Below are 19,773 nucleotides of genomic sequence, written 5' to 3'. Positions count from 1 at the left end.
GGTCCCTGCAAATTCCCTAAAGTCGCCCCCCACCGCATTACCACCTGGCTGCTTTGCAAAGTGCTGCAGGGGGGCAAGCCAAAGCCCCACCTCCGCCAGATCGTGACCCTCCTCAGGCCTCCAGGGACACAAAGTGCCCTCGGAGATCCAGGCCCGGACCCGCCGCGGCCACGCAATCGCTGTGTGACCCTTAGTCAGTGTCTTCACCTCCCTGAGCCTGCTATCCTCGTCTATATGAAGGAGACACAGACACACAGGAGGCGCACAGACGAGAGGCTAAGACTTTATTTGTCACCCAAGACCCCTGTGCCCCGTCCCCACCGGCCCTCCAGGGAAGGCTCAGAAGATCTTCGCGAACTCCAGCTGCACGTCCCCGCCCACTTCTACCAAGAGCGCATATGCTGGTGGGAGCCGGTAGCTGAACTCGTGGTATTCCTTGTCCCCGAGCACAACCTGCAGGGGCGAGGAGACAGGGTTTATGGTTCCCGAGGCGACTGCGGGGTCATTGCCGACTCATACCCACGCTGCGTGACCTCGTCACCCCCGCAACCCCGCATTGAGGAAAAGGGCTACTCTTGATCCTAAGCCCTTGCCGTGAGGATTCAATGAGTTCATTGTTGGCACGGGGGTGCTTTTTAAGCTTTGGCGGTGGATGTAGTCTCCACGGTGCCCGCGTCCACCGCCTCACTGTGACGCACAGCTTGAAAGTGGAGAACGGCCTGGGTGGTGGAGGGTCTACAGCGACCACTCCCTGCTGGGACTTATTTTGGGTCCTGTCTCCCAACCCATCCATTCCCCTGCCCCAGAGCCGCTACGTCAGATGCCAGTGGACAGGGAATAGGGTCCGGGATGTCCACGCCTCCCCACTGGACACCCACCCTTTGGGCTCGTGCTCTCGCGTCCGTGTCACCGCCATACGCCTGCCCTCTAGTGCGCTTGCGCCAGGGGAGGTGAGGGACTGGGGACGCCCTGTCCAGCCTTGGCCGCGCCTTTGCTCCCCACCTCCGCCAAGGGCCTTCCTGGCCTTGCCAAGGGAAGAGACCTGGGTGTTGGCGGCCACCCCTGGGGCAGAGACGCACCTTGAAGGCTTTTTCCTGGGCGATCAGGAGCAGTTCGAAGTTCTCGCCACGCAGGAAGGCAGGGTCACTGCCGCGCTCCTCTGGGCCCCAGGTGCTGCACTCCATGGTGTTGAAGACCACCGTGGACTTACCCGGCCGGGGGTTGAAATGCAGGACGATGTCACTGTCCGGCTCCTTAGTGCACATCAGGTTTATGTAGAAGCTGTTAGGTGGCAGATGGGAGGGGGCGTCAGAGAGAGGACTTACCGATTGCCAGAGCACATCCAAGTTTACAGGGACCTGAGAGCCACACGCCAGTGAAGGAGGGGTGGTGGACTGGAGGCCAAGGAGCCCAGATTCCAGGACATCCAGAAACCAACCGGGGACCTGGACACACATCCACCTAGGCGAGGGTCACTGTACTATGGCCTGGGTCCCCCTCATTTCCAGAGTCTGGGAGTTGCCAAGGAGTCATGGTCCTGAAGACCAGGGTGCTCCTGGTTCTCAACCAGAGTGCTCCTGATCCCCCAATTCCCAGAGGGCTGGGAACAGTACCAGGGACCCCAGTATTCCCAGGCATCGTAGATTCCCAGAAATCCTGAAGCTCCCGACCCAGGAAGTCATAGGTTTGATTGCTGAGGCCTCCCAGGTGCCCAGGGCACCTCTGACTCACAGGCTGTGTTTCCACAGTTGCTTCAGACTCAGACTGGAAGTCTTACTATAAGTAAGAGCCTTGGATTGCCCTGGAACTCCCAGATTCTTAGAAGGTTGTAGGGACCCCAGGTACACTGTCCTGGGACAAATGAGTAAAGACATCAGATTCCAGAAGGTGGGAAATAGCTTGCGGATTCCAAGATCCCGGTGGGCAAAGTTGGCCTGGGGCTGCGTTCTCTGGGCTGTAAGAAGTGGGGTCAGCTGAGCTTGGAGACCTCCCACCCCTTACCGCTGAGGCTTGGAGGTCTCACCTTTCAGCATCCTTGGGGACAACACCACGAAGTTTCATCACGGTGCCGACTTCGAAGCCCTTCGCCAGCGAGACGCTGTAGGGCAACTTCTGCAGCAGCAGGGGTGCGGGGGCCAAAGTGGATCAGGGAGGCAGAGGAGAGAGACACATGGGTCAGCACCGGGGAGAACATGACCAGGACCCAGGCCAGCAGAATCAGAGAGCAGAAAGGGCACAGAGGCGAAGGAAAGAGAGCCAGGCGTAGGGAAAGGGTTGGAGAGAGGAACACAAAGAATCAACAGGAAGATACTCAGAGAGGTAGAAAGTAAGGGGGAAACACCAAGGGGGAGATGGGAACATGGGATGGATTGGGTCAACCCAGAAACAACAACCCAGAACATCATAGCACGCCCGAACACCCACTTTCAGGAGACCTCAGCCAAGCACCAGCCCCTACCCCATTCCAGTGCAGGCTTGGGTCCAAAGCCTCGCCACCCCCACACCCCCGAAGCACTCACAATTATCCCGGCCATGGCTGGAACAGCAGACAGGCAGTGGTGGTGGTGGGTATGGCTGCTGGGACCTTAAGTAGAAGCAGGGCGTGGCTGGCCCTGGTGACTCACCGTCACCCCTTTCCACACCCACCACCCACACCTGGCACAGACCCTGGCCCTGGGGCCATGCGGGCCAGCACCCTCCCTTCTAGGGCCTCTGACACCCCTGCAATCCCTGAGTATTCCCAGGTGTACGGTCCCTCTCCTGTGAGCTGATGATGATAGGAACAGTTAACAATAATGATAATAATAATAACATTATAGGGACCTCCCTGGAGGTGCAGTGGTTAAGAATCCACCTGCCAGGGGAGAGGACACAGGTTCGATCCCTGGTCCAGGAAGATCCCACATGCCTCAGAGCAACTAAGCTCGTGCACCACAACTACTGAGCCTGCGCTCTACAGCCTGTGAGCCACAACTACTGAGCTTGCGTCCCACAGCTACTGAGCCCATGTGCCACAACTATTGAAGCCCGCGGGCCTAGAGCCCGTGCTCTGCAACAAGAGAAGCCACCTCAATGAGAAACCCGTGCATGGCAGTGAAGAGTAGCCCCCGCTCGCCACAGCTAGAGAAAGCCTGTGTGCAGCAACGAAGACCCAACGCAGCCAAAAATAAATAAATAAGTTTATGTATTTAAAAAAACCCAAAACATCAGAGAAGGCCCATTGAGCCACCATCCCTCCAGCCCTACCTTCCTGGTGCCTGGCGGAGAGAAAACACTCTCGTGCCCATTTCATCATGGAAAACTCGAGTCCTGAGAGGCTAAGCTGTGGGTTGCAACTCTGGACCCTCTCTCCCAGGTTAGGACCTGCTGACTAGGGCTAAGGATGTGTCTGCACTGAAATTCCAGTTTATGCTTCTGTAATATAATAATAACCATGGCAACAACAATAATAATAGGAAAGGGAGCTCAGAGGGGCGGGATATTTTGCCTGATGGTCAAGGCTGTCTCCTTGGTCCCTAGTGCAGTGCCTGGCACACATAAGTGCTCCGTAAATATGGGTGAAAGAAGGAATAAAAGATACCACAGCTGCCATTAATGGAGCCTCCGGCCTTTCTAGCATGTGCCACAGACCACTGATCTCAGACAGGCCACTGACGGAGGGCCATTGATCCCCCTTATCTGACAGATAAGGAAACTGAGGCTCAGAAATGAGAAGCAGTTTGCCCAAAAACCACGGCTGTGCAGTACCACGGGGACTGTGTCTCTGGCTTTGTCGATCTCTGGAAGTTTCCCTCTGGTTTATTCTGTCTCCAGGATGCCCTAGTCTCTCTGACTCTCTGTCTCTCTGGCTGTCCTGTGTCTCTGTCCCCCCCGCCCCCCGACGTGTTCCTGTTTCTCTCCTTCGAGTCTCTCTCCCTCCTCCTCCCAGAACCCTTCCTCTCTCCCATCCGATGTTCAGGACAAGGGGCGGGGAAGGAGGGGTCTCCTACGACCTGCCCCCCAGCCAGACCAAGGAAGAGAAAAAAGTGGGACCCTCCACCCAGGCCCATTTCCACTCCCCACAGCCCAAAACTCCAGAAGAAGAATCCAGGTATGAAGGGTGGTGTCAGAGGGAGAATGCTGAAAGAGGGTTCTGGAAGACAGGGAACGGGGAGGTGGGGAGCTGGGCAGAAGCCCCTCCTAGCAGCCCCCTCTCCGTTTCCACCGCCCTACTGCCCGCACCCCACCCCTATTGGCGCCCCACCCGGCAGAGGGAGAAGAAGCCTGGGGCAGAGCCAGGAATGGAAATTTTGGGTGGAGACAAGCAGACTCAGAACCTGATCCACAGGCTCGCGGGCGTCCCAGCCTCCCTCCGGGCCCCTGACCACCAGCTAGGGCAGTTGGAGGAGCCAGGGCCTCGGACAGGGAGGCTGGGCAGCTGCATTTAGACCTTTCGTTGGGGGCTGCAGGCACCCCCATTTGGCAGAGGAGAAAGCAAGCTTAGAGAGGGCCAGCCTCTCACCAAGGCCTCACAGCAAGGACGGGCCAGGGCCTGGGCTGGAGCCTCTCTGTGTGCCAAGGGCACCTCATCGGGACTTTCAATAGACAGGACAGTGGGGTCTGAGGTGGTAACACCAACCACTACTCGGGTGGAGAGTTTCCCAGGATGATGGACTCCGTTACTCTGACACTCAGGGTGTCCCTTTTCTATACCTCATGCTGTATATTGCTGTGTATCCCACTAGCTCATCTTTTCCCTGATTTCTTCATTGTGGTTGGATATTTCCCCACATGCTGCCGACCTGAAAGTCCTGACTTGAACTTGATGTTTGGCCAGATGTTTGCATTGAGTCTGTTACCAGTTTGACTGCTCGTTCATTTCCAGCAGTCACCTATGGGCATCCTGGATGGATTCTTGCTCACTTGTGTTGGTTATCTTCAATCAGTTCTGGAATAATATGCTAAGGAGCATTTTTGTTTCACCTCTAAATAAGTGGCGGATGTCCTCACTTCCCGATGCTCTTTTTGTTTTCTCAAGCTGTAGGTCACGCTCGTAAATCATCCAGGTTTTACCGGAACATTTCCATGAGCCTTGACAATACACAGACCTGGGCAACCACCACCCCAATCAAGTTTTAGCCCCTGAAACAGCCAGACCTCCTCCACCTGCCCTAGGAAACACTGTCACTCCTCAGCATTTAAGAGCCACCAAGCTCATTTGCCATGAAAACAAAGAGAGGGATGCCCAGCGGGCTGAGTTTGCTGGCTTTCCCCTCCTTCAGAAATAACTGGGGCGAAAAGCACTAAGTGTACCACGGTGTTTGTAGGAATTGAAAATCCCAGGCTGTGTCCATGTCAGCTTCTTGGAGACTTTGGGTTGGTTTTCAAATACAGTGAAGATAATTCAGGGGCTGGATTGGTTTTGTAAATTAGTTTACCAATGAGGAAAATGACATGTTTTAAAAATCTGACCATTTATTTTTTTGGCCCTGCTGTGCTTGACTTGTGGGATCTTTTTCCCCTGATGAGGAATTGAACCCGGGCCCTCGGCAATGAAAGCACCGAGTCCTAACCACTGGACCACCAGGGAATTCCCCAAAATGTGACTTTTTCTTAAGCTAGGAAGTCCACTGGAAACCTTACAGTTTTATTTATAAATATAGTAAATTGTATCAATGCAATCACTTGCAAAGGAGAAGCAGTTGCTGTCATATTTGGTTCCATTGATAAACTGAGTTCATTAAACCCCTTTAAACATTTTAATCAGAATGTGGGATTTTGACATGTTGAGTTTCAAGTATTTCCACTGTCTCTCCAAAGCCAAAGTAATCTTGTACATTTCCATCTTGCGCTGTGAAAACACTAATTTGCTGTTTCTCCTCTTCTGCCTTCCTTTCCTTCTTCTGCTGAGCAGTTGGGTGCTCCAGCTGTTAGGCGGGTGAGTAAGTGCTGCCTCTGGGGTGTGGGGTCCCACAGGGCGGGGTGAGGGGGCTGAGGGGGCACCCCTCCCCCAGGGCTGGGTCAGCTGGGGTGTCAGAGGGCGCCGGTGAGGAGGGTGCTCAGCAGAGTCTGGCCCTCAGGAGGGGGGTAAGGAGGGCGGCGGAACAGCGGGGAACACAGCCCCGACGTGGAAGGAGGTGTCTGTGCAGAGGTGAGGATCACTGAGAGGTGCTGGAGCCCAGCGGGGGAAGGCGGCTTCCCCAGGGGGAGGAAATGCCATGTGGGTGTCAGCGATGGAAGCAAGTCCAGAGCTGCTCTCTCCCTGTCAGAGGAGGGGCGTATAGATGTGGACCAAAGAAATGGGCCGTGAACCCTGTGACATCGGGCTGGAAATGGAGGTGTCCGTGTGAGCTAATAGTTACATGACTAAATTTATGTTAACATTTTTGGGTGTGATTTGTACTGTGGTTATATAGGAGAATTATGCTTCAAAGATGCACACGGAAGGGACTTCCCTGGTGGTCCAGTTTAAGACCCCGCGCTCCCAGTGCAGGGGGCCCGGGTTTGATACCTGGTCAGGGAACTAGATTCCCCCCTGCTGCAATGAAGACCTGGTGCAGCCAAATAAATTTTTTTTTAAATGCACATTGAAGTATTTAGGGGTGAAGTGTCATGATGCCTGCAACTTGCCTTCCAATGGTTCACAGAGAGAAATGGCAGATGTGGAAAATATTAACACACCTGGGAGCCTAGATGACACCTCTGCAGGTGTTCATTGTCCTCTTCTTTTAACTTTTCTGTAAGTGTGAAAATTTTCAAAATGGTGGGGGGATAAATCAAACTTGGGGTTCTGATTGTACAGAATCCGGACTAACGTGGTTCCCAAAAAGAGCATCCTCTCCAACATCCCTACCCCCCAGATGAGGCCTTGGAAAGCAGTGGAGACAAGAAGAAGCTCCCTGGAGGCAGAACCAGAGCCAGTCTTTGATCTTCATGTCCAGTGGGCTTGATCTTTGCTATGGACCAGTGTCTGCTGCACGTTTCCCTGTTTCCCGTTTCCTGAATAAGAAAGCCTTCACCTTAGTTTATTGGGTGTCTAGGGCCAGCCTTGGCTGGGCGTGACAAAGAGGACTGTGTGTGTCTTCCACCAAAATCCTGGCCTCTGGGCTGGGCACAGTAACCAGATGGGAGCTTAAGGTTGTCTCCACCGGAAGAGGAGGTGAGTGGTCTGGGTAGGGGAAGAAGAGTACAGGTGAACATTATTGTAGACAAAGGGGTGGACTGTAACAGGGAGCACCAGTTGACCATCCAATATCCATTATCACTTTCTTTCTTAATCAGACTCCTGACTCAGTCCAGGATGGCCATGTGGCTGTTGCATTTCCCCGGGTCCCAGTTACTTTTGTTGTGAAGCCAATTACCCCAACGCTTTGTGGCTTCAAACAGCCATTGTGTGTGTGTGGGCTCGTGGCTTCTGTAGGTCAAGGGTTTGGACAGGGCACAGAGGGAATGGCTTGTCTATTAAGGTTCCATGATATCTGGGCAACCTCTGTTACTGTGGGGCTGGGATCATCTGGGTGACCTGCACACAGCCTTCCTAGGAAGTCTGTGCATCTTCAGAGTAGCCGGACTTCCTTCATGGCAGCTCAGGGCTCCAAAAGCCAGTGCCCTTTCAGCTCACCAGATGAAAGCTGCCTCCTCTTTTCTAACCTGGTCTGGGAAGTCATGCCAAATCTCTTCATGCTACACTCTATTTGTTGTGAGTGAACAACTGAGGTTGGCCTGCATTTAAGCCTCCACCTCATGGTAGCAGAAGTGCCAAAGAATTGGTGGAGGTATTTTTGGTGATAATTTCATACTTTTGTCACTTTTTTTAAAGATTTAATTTAATTTTTATTGTTTTGGCTGTGTTGGGTCTTCATTGCCGTGCGCGGGCTTCTCATTGCACTGCGGTGGCTTCTCTTGTTGCGGAACACGGGCTGTAGGTGTGCGGTCTTCAGTAGTTGCAGCACGCGGGCTCAGTAGTTGTAGCTCGCGGGTTTAGCTGCCCCACGGCGCGTGGGGTCTTCCCGGACGAGGGATCGAACCTGTGTCTCCTGCACTGGCAGGTGGATTCTTAACCATTGCGCCACCAGGGAAGCCCAGGTTCTTTTTTATCAGAGGACATTCCCAAGGCCGTGACTTCCCCCGGCTCCCCACTGCCCTTGCCAGCAGACTGGAGGGGCATGGCCGTGGTGCTGAGTGGGCACACACCCCTGGCTCCACTCCGGCGCACTCTCCTGGAGGACTGAGGGCGGTGCCCTGGGCTCATCAGCAGGATCTGTCCCGAAGCCAGACCGAGAGAGACAAGAGCCACACCTGCAGGTCTATTCCACTGACCAGCCGCACAGGACCGAGCTGGGCCCACGGACCTTGGTCTGGATTGTGTTGGCTGGTCGTTCTTGCCTAGGTTCACAGGCCAACAGCCAGTGTCCTTCCTTCCCTGCTCATGACCACACCAGCGGCTCACTCCTACCTGCTGCCGTCACACGCCTGGCAACCTTGTGTTCCGGGGCCAGCCAAGAACTGAGACCCCAGCAGGCCCCTAGTTCCCAGTAGGCAAACTCCGCTTTAAACTACTGCTGCCTAGCCGTGTTCTGGAGGCTTCTATGCCAGGAAAGTGCAGAGAGCATAGCAAGCCATGGAGTCCCCAGTCCCGAACCCGCAATGCTCCGCGGAGGCTCCGGAACCTCTCTGCATGCCACCCCCCAAAACAAGCGACCTCTGCGCCCACCTGTCTCGCGGACCTGTGCACACCTCCGGCCACCGCAGCCCAGGACGGAGGCGCGGGGCTCAGCCGGCCGGCGGTGGACGCTGGGGCGGGTGGGGACCCGGGCTCCAGCCCCGAGGCAGTGTGGACCCGCCAGGCCCACCTCCGTTCCCGCTGCCCGGAAAGCCTGCCTCCCATTTTTTGTTCCACCTCCAGAAGCACCTGGTGCCATGGATTCCCGAGCTGTTTGGTGGCTCTGAATTCAATGAGTTTCTTCTATAGTTTTCCAACTCCAGCCTAGGATTCAATTTCTGGGGTTTCCTAAGAGGTCACCACATATCCAGTACCTAAATTTGTCTTCTCTCTCCTTTTCTTTGGCCCTGAGGGTTTACAACTTTTAAAAATCCTTTAAAACATACTGGTAAAGGGCCAGACGCCTGGGATCATTTTTTTGGCCCTGCATTCCCTGACTGCGTGATCTGATGTCAGTTGCTTTTCTCGTTATGTCAGTAAAACAGGGATGACAGCAGTCCCTACCTCATAAATTTGATTAGATGACAGTGAGAAACTAAAGGGTGAATGTTGATCAAGTGCCTAGAGCTGTGTGACACATACCAGGATATGCCATTTGCATGGGAGTAACTGCCGCTAGTGGGTTTTAGGAAGGGAGCCACATTCAAGTGACACCTTCTCTAAGTTTGATGTGTCAGCCACATACATTCAGATGACATTTTTGCCTGACCAAACTTGATCTAGTATTTTGTCTAGCTGAGTTCCTTTCCTATTTTTCTTGCCTGGCAGGGCCACAATGTTTGTAGATATTCAAATGACACAAAGGGTCCACACATCTTTTGTCTTGCCTGACTTTGTTTTTTAATTAATTTATTTATTTATTTATTTATTTTTGGCTGTGTTGGGTCTTTATTGCTGTGTGCGGGCTTTCTCTAGTAGCGGTGAGCGGGGGCTACTCTTCGTTGCAGTGCGCGGGCTTCTCATTGCAGTGGCTTCTCTTGCTGTGGAGCACGGACTGTAGGCACGTGGGCTTCAGTGGTTGTGGCTCGGGGGCTCTAGAGCACAGGCTCAGTAGTTGTGGCGCACGGGCTTAGTTGCTCTGCGGCATGTGGGATCTTCCCGGACCAGGGCTCGAAGCCGTGTCCCCTGCATTGGTAGGGAGATTCTCAACCACTGCACCGCCAGGGACGTCCCTGTATACACATTTAAATGTCTTACATGATCCTGGAGCCCTCATAAGGAAATAAACGCAAAGAAACAGCTAAGCCTTCAAGCTAAGAATTAGCTAAGAGCTAATAAAAGCAGTTGTGGAAAAGTAACTAATATGTGGGGAGGCTAAAGGAAGGTAAGAATTATTTTAACAAGGCCTGTTTTTATTGAACCCTCTAGGTCTCAGCTTGCTGATAAAAATGTTACTTTCCTTGGGTATAAGTAGGGTGTCTTTCACGTAGTAGTTTTTATCTCCTGTTTTCAGGAGAAAAGGGGAGATTAGAATGCCCTTCCTGTATTTGCTGCTTTTCAAGTGCTTTTAGCTCAAAATAATCCTCATGCCAAAGGGGCATATTTTGTTATCGTTGTTGGTGTTTAATACTTATTTACTTAGGCTGTGCCAGGTCTTCATTGTGGCATGCAGGATCTTTAATTGCAGCATGCAAACTCTTAGTTGTGGCATGCGGGATGTAGTTCCCTGACCAGGGATCGATCCCAGACCCCCTGCATTGGGAGAGTGGGGTCTTACCCACTGGACCGCCAAGGAAGTCCCAAAGGGTAATATTTTGGGTGGCATATTTGTCACCCTTCAACACACACATATTTACATCCATCTTTCTTTCTCTTTTATGTGTATATAATACTCATCAGTCACACAGGGCAAGTATGGCTCCACTTATACAAGGTACCCAGAACAGTCAAATTCAGAGAGAGGGCTTCCCTGGTGGCGCAGTGGTTGGGAGTCCGCCTGCCGATGCAGGGGACGCGGGTTCGTGCCCCGGTCCGGGAGGATCCCACATGCCGCAGAGTGGCCGAGCCCGTGAGCCATGGCCGCTGAGCCTGTGCGTCCGGAGCCTGTGCTCCGCAAGGGGAGAGGCCACAGCAGTGAGAGGCCCGCGTAACAAAAAAAAAAAGAAATTCACAGAGAGAGGAAGTAGTAGGGTGGTGGCCAGGGGGTGCAGATAGGGGAACAGGGAGCCAGTGTTTAGTGGGTACAGGTTTCAGTTGGGGAAGGTGAAAATGTTCTGGGGATGGATGGTGGTGAGGGTTGCACAACAATGTGAATGTACTTGAGGCCACTGAACTGTACATTTAAAACAGGGTTATAATGGTAAATTCCATGGTTTTCTATTTTAACACAATTTTTAAAAATGTTTTAAAATAATCCTCTCCAAAAAAACCCCAACTCATGCAATCATTACTTCAAACGGATACTTCCATTTCCAGTCCTCCTCTTCTGCCTTCCTTTCCTTCTTCTGCTGAGCAGTTGGGTGCTCCAGCTGTTAGGCGGGTGAGTAAGTGCTGCCTCTGGGGGGTGGGGTCTCACAGGGTATGGTGAAGGGGCTGAGGGGGCACCCCTCCCCCAGCGCTGGGTCAGCTGGGGTATCAGAGGGCGCCGGTGAGGAGGGTGCTCAGCAGAGGCTGGCCCTCAGGAGGGGGCTAAGGAGGGCGGCGGGACAGTGGGGAGCGCAGCGCCGACGTGGGAGGAGGTGTCTGTGAAGGGGTGAGGGTCACTGAGAGGTGCTGGAGCCCAGCGGGGGAGGGCGGCTTCCCCAGGGGGAGGAAATGCCATGTGGGTGTCAGCGATGGAAGCAAGTCCAGAGCTGCTCTCTCCCTGTCAGAGGAGGGGCGTATAGGTGTGGACCAAAGAAATGGGCCGTGAACCCTGTGACATCGGGCTGGAAATGGAGGTGTCCGTGTGAGCTAATAATTACATGATTAAATTTGTTGTGCAACCCTCACCACCATCCATCCCCAGAACTTTTTCACCTTCCCCAACTGAAACCTGTACCCACTAAACACTGGCTCCCTGTTCCCCTGTCCGCACCCCCTGGCCACCACCCTGCTACTTCCTGTCTCTGTGAATTTCACTGTTCCAGGTACCTTGTATGAGTGGAGTCATACCTGCCCTCTGTGACTGATGAGTATTATATACACATAAAAGAGAAAGAAAGATGGATGTAAATATGTGTGTGTTGAAGGGTGACAAATATGCCACCCAAAATATTACCCTTTGGGACTTCCTTGGCGGTCCAGTGGGTAAGACCCCACTCTCCCAATGCAGGGGGTCTGGGATCGATCCCTGGTCAGGGAACTACATCCCGCATGCCACAACTAAGAGTTTGCATGCTGCAATTAAAGATCCTGCATGCCACAATGAAGACCTGGCACAGCCTAAGTAAATAAGTATTAAACACCAACAACGATAACAAAATATGCCCCTTTGGCATGAGGATTATTTTGAGCTAAAAGCACTTGAAAAGCAGCAAATACAGGAAGGGCATTCTAATCTCCCCTTTTCTCCTGAAAACAGGAGATAAAAACTACTACGTGAAAGACACCCTACTTATACCCAAGGAAAGTAACATTTTTATCAGCAAGCTGAGACCTAGAGGGTTCAATAAAAACAGGCCTTGTTAAAATAATTCTTACCTTCCTTTAGCCTCCCCACATATTAGTTACTTTTCCACAACTGCTTTTATTAGCTCTTAGCTAATTCTTAGCTTGAAGGCTTAGCTGTTTCTTTGCGTTTATTTCCTTATGAGGGCTCCAGGATCATGTAAGACATTTAAATGTGTATACAGGGACGTCCCTGGCGGTGCAGTGGTTGAGAATCTCCCTACCAATGCAGGGGACACGGCTTCGAGCCCTGGTCCGGGAAGATCCCACATGCCGCAGAGCAACTAAGCCCGTGCGCCACAACTACTGAGCCTGTGCTCTAGAGCCCCCGAGCCACAACCACTGAAGCCCACGTGCCTACAGTCCGTGCTCCACAGCAAGAGAAGCCACTGCAATGAGAAGCCCGCGCACTGCAACGAAGAGTAGCCCCCGCTCACCGCTACTAGAGAAAGCCCGCACACAGCAATAAAGACCCAACACAGCCAAAAATAAATAAATAAATAAATTAATTAATTAAAAAACAAAGTCAGGCAAGACAAAAGATGTGTGGACCCTTTGTGTCATTTGAATATCTACAAACATTGTGGCCCTGCCAGGCAAGAAAAATAGGAAAGGAACTCAGCTAGACAAAATACTAGATCAAGTTTGGTCAGGCAAAAATGTCATCTGAATGTATGTGGCTGACACATCAAACTTAGAGAAGGTGTCACTTGAATGTGGCTCCCTTCCTAAAACCCACTAGCGGCAGTTACTCCCATGCAAATGGCATATCCTGGTATGTGTCACACAGCTCTAGGCACTTGATCAACATTCACCCTTTAGTTTCTCACTGTCATCTAATCAAATTTATGAGGTAGGGACTGCTGTCATCCCTGTTTTACTGACATAACGAGAAAAGCAACTGACATCAGATCACGCAGTCAGGGAATGCAGGGCCAAAAAAATGATCCCAGGCGTCTGGCCCTTTACCAGTATGTTTTAAAGGATTTTTAAAAGTTGTAAACCCTCAGGGCCAAAGAAAAGGAGAGAGAAGACAAATTTAGGTACTGGATATGTGGTGACCTCTTAGGAAACCCCAGAAATTGAATCCTAGGCTGGAGTTGGAAAACTATAGAAGAAACTCATTGAATTCAGAGCCACCAAACAGCTCGGGAATCCATGGCACCAGGTGCTTCTGGAGGTGGAACAAAAAATGGGAGGCAGGCTTTCCGGGCAGCGGGAACGGAGGTGGGCCTGGCGGGTCCACACTGCCTCGGGGCTGGAGCCCGGGTCCCCACCCGCCCCAGCGTCCACCGCCGGCCGGCTGAGCCCCGCGCCTCCGTCCTGGGCTGCGGTGGCCGGAGGTGTGCACAGGTCCGCGAGACAGGTGGGCGCAGAGGTCGCTTGTTTTGGGGGGTGGCATGCAGAGAGGTTCCGGAGCCTCCGCGGAGCATTGCGGGTTCGGGACTGGGGACTCCATGGCTTGCTATGCTCTCTGCACTTTCCTGGCATAGAAGCCTCCAGAACACGGCTAGGCAGCAGTAGTTTAAAGCGGAGTTTGCCTACTGGGAACTAGGGGCCTGCTGGGGTCTCAGTTCTTGGCTGGCCCCGGAACACAAGGTTGCCAGGCGTGTGACGGCAGCAGGTAGGAGTGAGCCGCTGGTGTGGTCATGAGCAGGGAAGGAAGGACACTGGCTGTTGGCCTGTGAACCTAGGCAAGAACGACCAGCCAACACAATCCAGACCAAGGTCCGTGGGCCCAGCTCGGTCCTGTGCGGCTGGTCAGTGGAATAGACCTGCAGGTGTGGCTCTTGTCTCTCTCGGTCTGGCTTCGGGACAGATCCTGCTGATGAGCCCAGGGCACCGCCCTCAGTCCTCCAGGAGAGTGCGCCGGAGTGGAGCCAGGGGTGTGTGCCCACTCAGCACCACGGCCATGCCCCTCCAGTCTGCTGGCAAGGGCAGTGGGGAGCCGGGGGAAGTCACGGCCTTGGGAATGTCCTCTGATAAAAAAGAACCTGGGCTTCCCTGGTGGCGCAATGGTTAAGAATCCACCTGCCAGTGCAGGAGACACAGGTTCGATCCCTCGTCCGGGAAGACCCCACGCGCCGTGGGGCAGCTAAACCCGCGAGCTACAACTACTGAGCCCGCGTGCTGCAACTACTGAAAACCGCACACCTACAGCCCGTGTTCCGCAACAAGAGAAGCCACCGCAGTGCAATGAGAAGCCCGCGCACGGCAATGAAGACCCAACACAGCCAAAACAATAAAAATTAAATTAAATCTTTAAAAAAAGTGACAAAAGTATGAAATTATCACCAAAAATACCTCCACCAATTCTTTGGCACTTCTGCTACCATGAGGTGGAGGCTTAAATGCAGGCCAACCTCAGTTGTTCACTCACAACAAATAGAGTGTAGCATGAAGAGATTTGGCATGACTTCCCAGACCAGGTTAGAAAAGAGGAGGCAGCTTTCATCTGGTGAGCTGAAAGGGCACTGGCTTTTGGAGCCCTGAGCTGTCATGAAGGAAGTCCGGCTACTCTGAAGATGCACAGACTTCCTAGGAAGGCTGTGTGCAGGTCACCCAGATGATCCCAGCCCCACAGTAACAGAGGTTGCCCAGATATCATGGAACCTTAATAGACAAGCCATTCCCTCTGTGCCCTGTCCAAACCCTTGACCTACAGAAGCCACGAGCCCACACACACACAATGGCTGTTTGAAGCCACAAAGCGTTGGGGTAATTGGCTTCACAACAAAAGTAACTGGGACCCGGGGAAATGCAACAGCCACATGGCCATCCTGGACTGAGTCAGGAGTCTGATTAAGAAAGAAAGTGATAATGGATATTGGATGGTCAACTGGTGCTCCCTGTTACAGTCCACCCCTTTGTCTACAATAATGTTCACCTGTACTCTTCTTCCCCTACCCAGACCACTCACCTCCTCTTCCGGTGGAGACAACCTTAAGCTCCCATCTGGTTACTGTGCCCAGCCCAGAGGCCAGGATTTTGGTGGAAGACACACACAGTCCTCTTTGTCACGCCCAGCCAAGGCTGGCCCTAGACACCCAATAAACTAAGGTGAAGGCTTTCTTATTCAGGAAACGGGAAACAGGGAAACGTGCAGCAGACACTGGTCCATAGCAAAGATCAAGCCCACTGGACATGAAGATCAAAGACTGGCTCTGGTTCTGCCTCCAGGGAGCTTCTTCTTGTCTCCACTGCTTTCCAAGGCCTCATCTGGGGGGTAGGGATGTTGGAGAGGATGCTCTTTTTGGGAACCACGTTAGTCCGGATTCTGTACAATCAGAACCCCAAGTTTGATTTATCCCCCCACCATTTTGAAAATTTTCACACTTACAGAAAAGTTAAAAGAAGAGGACAATGAACACCTGCAGAGGTGTCATCTAGGCTCCCAGGTGTGTTAATATTTTCCACATCTGCCATTTCTCTCTGTGAACCATTGGAAGGCAAGTTGCAGGCATCATGACACTTCACCCCTAAATACTTCAATGTGCATTTAAAAAAAAATTTATTTGGCTGCACCAGGTCTTCATTGCAGCAGGGGGGAATCTAGTTCCCTGACCAGGTATCAAACCCGGGCCCCCTGCACTGGGAGCGCGGGGTCTTAAACTGGACCACCAGGGAAGTCCCTTCCGTGTGCATCTTTGAAGCATAATTCTCCTATATAACCACAGTACAAATCACACCCAAAAATGTTAACATAAATTTAGTCATGTAACTATTAGCTCACACGGACACCTCCATTTCCAGCCCGATGTCACAGGGTTCACGGCCCATTTCTTTGGTCCACATCTATACGCCCCTCCTCTGACAGGGAGAGAGCAGCTCTGGACTTGCTTCCATCGCTGACACCCACACGGCATTTCCTCCCCCTGGGGAAGCCGCCTTCCCCCGCTGGGCTCCAGCACCTCTCAGTGATCCTCACCTCTGCACAGACACCTCCTTCCACGTCGGGGCTGTGTTCCCCGCTGTTCCGCCGCCCTCCTTACCCCCCTCCTGAGGGCCAGACTCTGCTGAGCACCCTCCTCACCGGCGCCCTCTGACACCCCAGCTGACCCAGCCCTGGGGGAGGGGTGCCCCCTCAGCCCCCTCACCCCGCCCTGTGGGACCCCACACCCCAGAGGCAGCACTTACTCACCCGCCTAACAGCTGGAGCACCCAACTGCTCAGCAGAAGAAGGAAAGGAAGGCAGAAGAGGAGAAACAGCAAATTAGTGTTTTCACAGCGCAAGATGGAAATGTACAAGATTACTTTGGCTTTGGAGAGACAGTGGAAATACTTGAAACTCAACATGTCAAAATCCCACATTCTGATTAAAATGTTTAAAGGGGTTTAATGAACTCAGTTTATCAATGGAACCAAATATGACAGCAACTGCTTCTCCTTTGCAAGTGATTGCATTGATACAATTTACTATATTTATAAATAAAACTGTAAGGTTTCCAGTGGACTTCCTAGCTTAAGAAAAAGTCACATTTTGGGGAATTCCCTGGTGGTCCAGTGGTTAGGACTCGGTGCTTTCATTGCCGAGGGCCCGGGTTCAATTCCTCATCAGGGGAAAAAGATCCCACAAGTCAAGCACAGCAGGGCCAAAAAAATAAATGGTCAGATTTTTAAAACATGTCATTTTCCTCATTGGTAAACTAATTTACAAAACCAATCCAGCCCCTGAATTATCTTCACTGTATTTGAAAACCAACCCAAAGTCTCCAAGAAGCTGACATGGACACAGCCTGGGATTTTCAATTCCTACAAACACCGTGGTACACTTAGTGCTTTTCGCCCCAGTTATTTCTGAAGGAGGGGAAAGCCAGCAAACTCAGCCCGCTGGGCATCCCTCTCTTTGTTTTCATGGCAAATGAGCTTGGTGGCTCTTAAATGCTGAGGAGTGACAGTGTTTCCTAGGGCAGGTGGAGGAGGTCTGGCTGTTTCAGGGGCTAAAACTTGATTGGGGTGGTGGTTGCCCAGGTCTGTGTATTGTCAAGGCTCATGGAAATGTTCCGGTAAAACCTGGATGATTTACGAGCGTGACCTACAGCTTGAGAAAACAAAAAGAGCATCGGGAAGTGAGGACATCCGCCACTTATTTAGAGGTGAAACAAAAATGCTCCTTAGCATATTATTCCAGAACTGATTGAAGATAACCAACACAAGTGAGCAAGAATCCATCCAGGATGCCCATAGGTGACTGCTGGAAATGAACGAGCAGTCAAACTGGTAACAGACTCAATGCAAACATCTGGCCAAACATCAAGTTCAAGTCAGGACTTTCAGGTCGGCAGCATGTGGGGAAATATCCAACCACAATGAAGAAATCAGGGAAAAGATGAGCTAGTGGGATACACAGCAATATACAGCATGAGGTATAGAAAAGGGACACCCTGAGTGTCAGAGTAACGGAGTCCATCATCCTGGGAAACTCTCCACCCGAGTAGAGGTTGGTGTTACCACCTCAGACCCCACTGTCCTGTCTATTGAAAGTCCCGATGAGGTGCCCTTGGCACACAGAGAGGCTCCAGCCCAGGCCCTGGCCCGTCCTTGCTGTGAGGCCTTGGTGAGAGGCTGGCCCTCTCTAAGCTTGCTTTCTCCTCTGCCAAATGGGGGTGCCTGCAGCCCCCAACGAAAGGTCTAAATGCAGCTGCCCAGCCTCCCTGTCCGAGGCCCTGGCTCCTCCAACTGCCCTAGCTGGTGGTCAGGGGCCCGGAGGGAGGCTGGGACACCCGCGAGCCTGTGGATCAGGTTCTGAGTCTGCTTGTCTCCACCCAAAATTTCCATTCCTGGCTCTGCCCCAGGCTTCTTCTCCCTCTGCCGGGTGGGGCGCCAATAGGGGTGGGGTGCGGGCAGTAGGGCGGTGGAAACGGAGAGGGGGCTGCTAGGAGGGGCTTCTGCCCAGCTCCCCACCTCCCCGTTCCCTGTCTTCCAGAACCCTCTTTCAGCATTCTCCCTCTGACACCACCCTTCATACCTGGATTCTTCTTCTGGAGTTTTGGGCTGTGGGGAGTGGAAATGGGCCTGGGTGGAGGGTCCCACTTTTTTCTCTTCCTTGGTCTGGCTGGGGGGCAGGTCGTAGGAGACCCCTCCTTCCCCGCCCCTTGTCCTGAACATCGGATGGGAGAGAGGAAGGGTTCTGGGAGGAGGAGGGAGAGAGACTCGAAGGAGAGAAACAGGAACACGTCGGGGGGCGGGGGGGACAGAGACACAGGACAGCCAGAGAGACAGAGAGTCAGAGAGACTAGGGCATCCTGGAGACAGAATAAACCAGAGGGAAACTTCCAGAGATCAACAAAGCCAGAGACACAGTCCCCGTGGTACTGCACAGCCGTGGTTTTTGGGCAAACTGCTTCTCATTTCTGAGCCTCAGTTTCCTTATCTGTCAGATAAGGGGGATCAATGGCCCTCCGTCAGTGGCCTGTCTGAGATCAGTGGTCTGTGGCACATGCTAGAAAGGCCGGAGGCTCCATTAATGGCAGCTGTGGTATCTTTTATTCCTTCTTTCACCCATATTTACGGAGCACTTATGTGTGCCAGGCACTGCACTAGGGACCAAGGAGACAGCCTTGACCATCAGGCAAAATATCCCGCCCCTCTGAGCTCCCTTTCCTATTATTATTGTTGTTGCCATGGTTATTATTATATTACAGAAGCGTAAACTGGAATTTCAGTGCAGACACATCCTTAGCCCTAGTCAGCAGGTCCTAACCTGGGAGAGAGGGTCCAGAGTTGCAACCCACAGCTTAGCCTCTCAGGACTCGAGTTTTCCATGATGAAATGGGCACGAGAGTGTTTTCTCTCCGCCAGGCACCAGGAAGGTAGGGCTGGAGGGATGGTGGCTCAATGGGCCTTCTCTGATGTTTTGGGTTTTTTTAAATACATAAACTTATTTATTTATTTTTGGCTGCGTTGGGTCTTCGTTGCTGCACACAGGCTTTCTCTAGCTGTGGCGAGCGGGGGCTACTCTTCACTGCCATGCACGGGTTTCTCATTGAGGTGGCTTCTCTTGTTGCAGAGCACGGGCTCTAGGCCCGCGGGCTTCAATAGTTGTGGCACATGGGCTCAGTAGCTGTGGGACGCAAGCTCAGTAGTTGTGGCTCACAGGCTGTAGAGCGCAGGCTCAGTAGTTGTGGTGCACGAGCTTAGTTGCTCTGAGGCATGTGGGATCTTCCTGGACCAGGGATCGAACCTGTGTCCTCTCCCCTGGCAGGTGGATTCTTAACCACTGCACCTCCAGGGAGGTCCCTATAATGTTATTATTATTATCATTATTGTTAACTGTTCCTATCATCATCAGCTCACAGGAGAGGGACCGTACACCTGGGAATACTCAGGGATTGCAGGGGTGTCAGAGGCCCTAGAAGGGAGGGTGCTGGCCCGCATGGCCCCAGGGCCAGGGTCTGTGCCAGGTGTGGGTGGTGGGTGTGGAAAGGGGTGACGGTGAGTCACCAGGGCCAGCCACGCCCTGCTTCTACTTAAGGTCCCAGCAG

General features: G+C 52.6%; 1 protein-coding gene across 1 annotated transcript; it reads right to left on the bottom strand.

Annotated features, from left to right (window-relative positions):
• Nucleotides 1–267: 267 nt before the first annotated feature.
• On the bottom strand, nt 268–2,587 carry LOC307066989 (galectin-7-like). Its single transcript, XM_079724210.1, has 4 exons — nt 2,520–2,587; nt 2,024–2,112; nt 1,080–1,281; nt 268–453 (listed from the first exon to the last, which is right to left on the bottom strand). The coding sequence occupies exons 1-4, from the start codon at nt 2,532–2,534 to the stop codon at nt 340–342; spliced, it is 420 nt and encodes a 139-aa protein (XP_079580336.1). The 5' UTR covers nt 2,535–2,587; the 3' UTR covers nt 268–339.
• Between the last annotated feature and the right edge of the window lie 17,186 nt (nt 2,588–19,773).

The sequence above is a fragment of the Hyperoodon ampullatus genome (assembly GCF_949752795.1).
Source record: "Hyperoodon ampullatus genome assembly, chromosome: 18".
Lineage (NCBI taxonomy): Eukaryota > Metazoa > Chordata > Mammalia > Artiodactyla > Ziphiidae > Hyperoodon > Hyperoodon ampullatus.
Note: the sequence above shows the minus strand (reverse complement) of the source record. Positions and strands in the feature narration are given on the sequence as shown.